At 37.8% G+C, this 6,000-nt stretch overlaps 1 protein-coding gene across 3 annotated transcripts in view; it reads left to right on the forward strand.

Annotated features, from left to right (window-relative positions):
- Positions 1-5,779, forward strand: part of LNPEP (leucyl and cystinyl aminopeptidase) — a 46,883-nt gene extending 41,104 nt beyond the window's left edge. For all 3 annotated transcript variants that reach the window (XM_080972400.1, XM_080972401.1, XM_080972402.1), the window contains exon 18: positions 445-5,779. In XM_080972400.1, the coding sequence (XP_080828526.1) occupies positions 445-576 (132 nt within the window). In that variant the 3' untranslated portion in view covers positions 577-5,779. The remainder of the gene's footprint in view (positions 1-444) is intronic.
- Positions 5,780-6,000: the final 221 nt, after the last annotated feature.

Genomic DNA, 6,000 nt, shown 5'->3' on the forward strand with positions numbered 1-6,000 from the left:
ATTAACTGCCTTTAATCACACAAGTAAAATAAGGAGTTAATTAAGCTTAAGGTTGGAAGGGACCTCAAAAGTCATCTAATCCAACCTCCTGCTAATGCAGGAAATCTCTTCCTCCATCCCTGATGGATGGCTATCCCAGCCGCTCAAAAGCATCAAATATAATAGTCTACCACCTTCTGAGACAGCCTCTTCCGCAGTCCTTCAGGAAGTTATTCCAAATGTTTACGAAAAAGGGAGATTTCAATAAATAGTTTGGATTTTTAAAATTTACTTGGTATGCATTGGTGTAACTAGGACTAAATTAGAATAGGCAAATTGTCCAAGTCCTAAATGAAGGCTCCTCCTCACCACCAACCCCCCTGTTGTGCCACTTGGAAGCACAGGGGTGAAGTTAGGTTTTTTTATTGTCCTTACATATTCCTGTTACGTGCGTTGCTTCTGCAGGTTAAGACATTCTTCGAATCCAAGTCGGAGGAGACTGCTCAGCTACGGTTTGTTCGAGAGGCCATTGAGAGGATTCAGCTGAATATCCAGTGGATGGAGAAGAACTTGGAGACGCTGGAAAAATTACTATAGTGATCGCATCCACCAGAGTCCGCGTTGGCCACTTAGAATGTGGCAGTTCTTGCTCTTTTGTGCAAAAAGGGGCGTGTGCGAAAAGGGACAGTGCAACTTGCTTTGCGCTGCGAGGGTTAGAGTTAGCTCAGGGTACATCTCTTAAGTTGGCACTCTTTGCAGTGCTTGTAGACAAGAGAGAGAGTTGCTAATCTAAGGGAATGTTCGTTCATTGACCAAACATTCACGCAAAACAAAGACAGTAACTTGTCATGGAGCCTCCCTTCCATCATAGGAAAATCCAGTTCTACTTTCTACATATTGAATGAAAGTTGAACAACAGCAACAAAAAAGAGCAGCTAAACAAGAACTCTCCCGTGATCTGTTTTCTCTCTTTGCAGGGTGCTGTTTAATCAGACTTCCTCAATGTCTGTAGCTTCTTGAATGGTAAATACCGTACCCGCTCTGAAGCACGTTTTTTAAAAAAACGATTATAAGCAGCTGCTAAGACACACAATATGGCAGTGAACAACTAAAGTGAAAATGTTAGATTTTGGGAAGCTCTGAGTTTCGTTTTATCAAAGTAATTTCTAGACATTATGCAAATATCAGAAATAATATAATTATTGGTAGAAATCTCTTATTTTTGTCTGCAACATGGCTGGATGCTACCAGTGCCACGTAGTGAACAGCTTTTTTTGCAAATAGCTTTGTGAGGGGAGTTTTCAGTGTGCAATTGATCAGAGTAAAACCCCAAAGATTTTGACTCCTATCTCATTAGGGTACTTATAAAAAAACCAGTTTCCATTGTTGTTTGGCTGACGCTATAGAACAGAGTGTTCTGATTGTTCTGGTTGATTTGATGTTTTTTAAAAACTGATTTGACTTGATTTACTTCTCCCAGAGGATCATCATTAATACATGCTGTGGAACCTTGTTAATCTCCAATATTTAAGTGCTACAGCGTTCCACTTTTCTATGTTATATTAGCCCAATACAGTAAAGCTCACTTCATTTCCTCGTAAGTTGTCCCGTGATTTAGAAACAGCTGATAATATAACTTCGAAACAAATGAGCCAAGCTAAGGGAAATGGCCAAAGATTGTGCGGTCTCAGTTTTTGAAACAGCTTTGGGCTACTATGAAGAAAGTCATGATAATTTGTTCAAGAGAAGCATTCAGAACTTACCATGCCATAGTTTTATTTCACAGCGCTTTCAGTGCATATCCCCTCTGCGTTGATTTCACAATAAATGCAGTGAAATAGTGGCTTTTTCAGATAGGTTGAAATTTGCAAGAAGAGGAGAAAAATAATTGTATACATTAAAGTAATAAAGATTTAATACTTCTGGGTCTCTAGTAGACTGAAGTAGAAATTCATCAGTTTCTGCTTCACGTTCTAAAATGGCCTCAGAGCTTCTCATCTTTCAGTGGAAAACATGACCATGCATTCATTCTTTGATTGGGAGGAGAGAATTATTGTCATGAACTATGGTTGTTGGTTAGTGCTTGAATGGCTGTACTTTCTCCGCTCTTTCTGGCCTGTAGTCTACTCCTGCGACTTCACCCCTTTCATCCCCCCCCCCATATAATAGCACTGATGGTCAAGATTCTGTTGCTTCCCTTTTTGTTTAAGGGCAGGGAGTCACTTGAGGCTGTCCTCTATTTATATATAGATGCGCTTGCTACTGGAAATGTGAAATGTACTTGAAAATATAGTGCACCTGCCTTCTAGAATTAAGACTGTATTGTTTAAATTAAAGCGCTGTTGGATTAAGAGTATTTTTCAATTATTTATTTTTTAAATAATGGGTTTTGGAATGTGTGACATTTTCTATTTAAACAATATTAATCAAACTTGTCTGGACCTAGGATTCAGTCTGTAGGAGAAGCTATAAAAACTCGTCAATCTTCCAGAAAATACTAGTGAGATCAAGGTTTAATGCCAATTGCTGGGTACCATAATTACTTCACTGCAAACTGGAGGGATTAGAATCCTCTCCCCATTTTATTTTATTTTTTGTAAATTCAAGCTGTAAGTGGCAGCTCACAGGTATTGTATCTTGTTTTAACCTAATCTGAATCTGTTTTGTGGTGTCTCTTTCAGGAGAAAAATGCACTGTAGTAATAGAGTATATATTTTCACTAGCTGAATTATACGTGGAGTTAAAGAGTTTTCTACTGTGTTTAAGAGAAATCTAGGGCTAATGTCTAGTTTGGGTGTACTCCTTCTTTATGGTAAATTTTCTGTTCCGTTAAAGTAATTGACTTTGAATTGTGCTCAAGATTCATTTTTTTAAAGATTGTTTTTCTAAAAGCAATCACCTCAGTGTAGAAATATAGTTTAGAAATTTGAAAACTGTGTGTGCCCCCCCACTTGTTAATCAAATACTGAATTTAATTTTAAGCTTTTCTTTGAGGATCTTGTATGAAAAGAATCTGAATGGTATCGGTCTTGGTTCTGCTTTTAAATCAAATAGTAATGATTCATGTGCCTTAGAGTATATTGTAATGATTGCACAAGGAATATGTTAATGATATATAAAAAGATGTCTGTTTATTTAAAAACCCTCCATTCGCAATATTTTACGGCCATAGAAATGTGTAATTATATGCATACTCGGTGATAGGAAAACTGCATTCAGAAGTACTTTCTGGTTCTTTTGAGACTGGGAGTCAAGGAACATAATTCACATTTCTGTGGTGCTCCATTGTGCAGCCATGGAGCTTTTACACCATCCGGTGAATTGCCTGTTCTTTTCAGTGTTAGGAAATGTGTTGTGCACATGACACTGGAAACATAGAAGTATGCTTTTTTGCTATGTATGCATCCAAGCCCTGGATTTGGGGGATTGTAACAAAATAGGCTTCCATCCAAATCGTCTGGCTTAGCCAATTTATAGGTAGCACCTCCAGCTGTTTTGTCTTCACACAATTTAAGCACAACTTCAATGTTACATAGACTTATTGCCGCCCCCCTTGGGTAAATGTTATCCAGCTATTTAAAGATAAATACACACATAGAAACATGTATCTACCATGTATGTACCACACACCTAATGTTCACAAATAGAGAGTTACCTTCTGTACATCTTCTTTAAATGAAAACCAGATGCCCATTGTTCCAGTGATGTTCACCCATTTAGTGTGATGTCTTATAAACATACAGCTGTATTCACCTAGGTTCCTCTTTCAGATTTGGGGGGTTGAGGTTAGCAGAGCATGCAACGTTGCGAAAGGGCTGCCAACCACAGTCCTCCTCTGCCCCCCACGAGTTTAATGAAAGCAGGATGGGGGTTGTGTGTGAAAAGCTTAAGACTCAGTTACTTAGAACCAACTGGTGACAGCCATTTATCAGCTTTTTGTGTGTGGTGAGGTGAATGGTACAAAAAAGTCCCATCTCTCCTACTGCCTTCGGATTGCGGCTTCCACATGTCATCAGGCTCAAACGTTAGGATTTTATCGTGCAGAATTGTACCCTCAGAAACAAAGGGGAAATGTGTGGCGCTTATAAACAAGTTTTGAGGTAATATCTAAAAAACATTTGTGGGTTTTGAGCTCCTGTGCAAACTTCAGGTAATTCTGGAAAATGCTGCACGAATATCCGTTCACATTTAAAGCTTCTGAACGGGTGGAGAACTTTGAAGGGGAAAGATGTGCTCTGTTCTTTAGAATTCCCTGAAGTGGTCACAGTAGCTTGAAACGCACCAAATGTTCATAGAGAAATCTTCAGTAAAGTTGTTTTTAAATGCCTTGAAACACCCCTTCTGTGTGTCTTTATTGTTAGATACAATTCAGGAAAGGAGAGGGATACACAGAATATAGGATATCTGAAATCTCAAAGTCTCTCAGAAGTATCAAGCTGCTTATATTTGCAGAATCAGCTTGGCTGAAGTTAATCTCACAAAGCTGCTGCATATACCTGCATTTTAACTGTAAAATCTGTATGTATCTAGCTGTGTGAGTGAGGCGTGGGGATGTAGGGATGGATATGGCAGGTTTGTAATGGATCCTGTTGCTTAAAAAAGTTGCCTCCTCCATTACATCTTGCCATATGTGAAATCAGGCGTGCATTGTAAGGGTAATACTCTTAAGGAATGTGGCCTTAATTTTTCCTTACTAGCACCATGCTGCAGGATGCTGACCTTTGAGCTGATTTTGTATTTATATTGCTGTGTATCTTTCACCTGTTCTCCATTAGAACATTCCTCCTCCTGATAGATTGGCTTTCTTAAATCTCTTCTGGAAGATGTTATCTTTCATTGCACTCTGAAATTTAAAAGGTTGCCTCATTTAAGTGTATGCTTTGTATGCATTTCATGAACTTAAACTCCAGTGAATTTTTAGATACGTGTTCCTTAATTTCAGTTTCAAAGGCTTTGCTTAGATGCATAAAATAATCCCCCCTTTGCCCCCATGCACACACTTTTTTTTAAAACGCTTGGGTAAACTCTGCTTTGCTCTGATGCTCCTAAATGTTTACAATGTTCTATCCTTTGTTTAATGAAATGTTTAAAGTTCTAGCCACCTTAAAAAAAATTTTTTTTTTGCCATATTAAGTTCTCAGGTCTTAGCCTTCAATAACTTAAACCTCCCAGAATTGCTGTGTTACTTAAACCTGCTGTTTTGAAGTAGAAATTCAGATCTTTGCACATGACAACATCTCTTTGATCAAAAGCAATGGTCTGGCATCTTTTTTAAGTTAGTCATGGCACCATGTAGCAAATTACTGTAAAAATCTAAAATAGTTACCTTTTTTAAATTGGAATGAATGATGGAGTCTGAAGTCTTTTAATTTGCAAAGTCTTCAGAAAAAGAGAGAGTGGATTTGAGAGTAAATTTGCACCAGATCCGTAGTTATATTGATAACAAGAAGTTGGCTTTAATAATGGTAACAATACAATACAATGGTATTTCTGGAATATCAACTGCAACAGGAATTTTTTCGAACCTTGCATAGTAAAAGAGTAAAAGACCCAAGTTGTACAATATTACGTTGAGGAGAAGGATTTTTGAAAATGGTATGCATATGTACATGTATAAGCGTTATATGCAAATTTTTGGTTTTCCTTAATTTGTAAAGGAGAAATAAAGCCTATTTTCTTATATTTCAAATAAAAATGGTGTGCATATAATGAGCACTGATTGAAGGGCATGTGTATTGCAAACACTGTTGCGTTTTATTTTATTTTTGGTGAAATGAAAATAAAATCTTTTAAATACAAACGTATGTGACTTTCTTCTAGCTTTATCCTGATTTCTCGGATGTATTTAACAGGATTTCAGCTCAGCCTTTGGACTTCTTTCTACATCGTTCGACACATTCTAAATCAGGGAGGTCTAACCTGTGTCCCTCCCAGGTATTGGACTCAAATTCTGTCTTCCCAAACCCATCACTTGGCTGGGACTGATGGGAGTTGGAGCTAAGCGATGTCTGGAGAACCACA

This window comes from Podarcis pityusensis (genome assembly GCF_964106645.2).
Source record: "Podarcis pityusensis genome assembly, chromosome: 11".
Lineage (NCBI taxonomy): Eukaryota > Metazoa > Chordata > Lepidosauria > Squamata > Lacertidae > Podarcis > Podarcis pityusensis.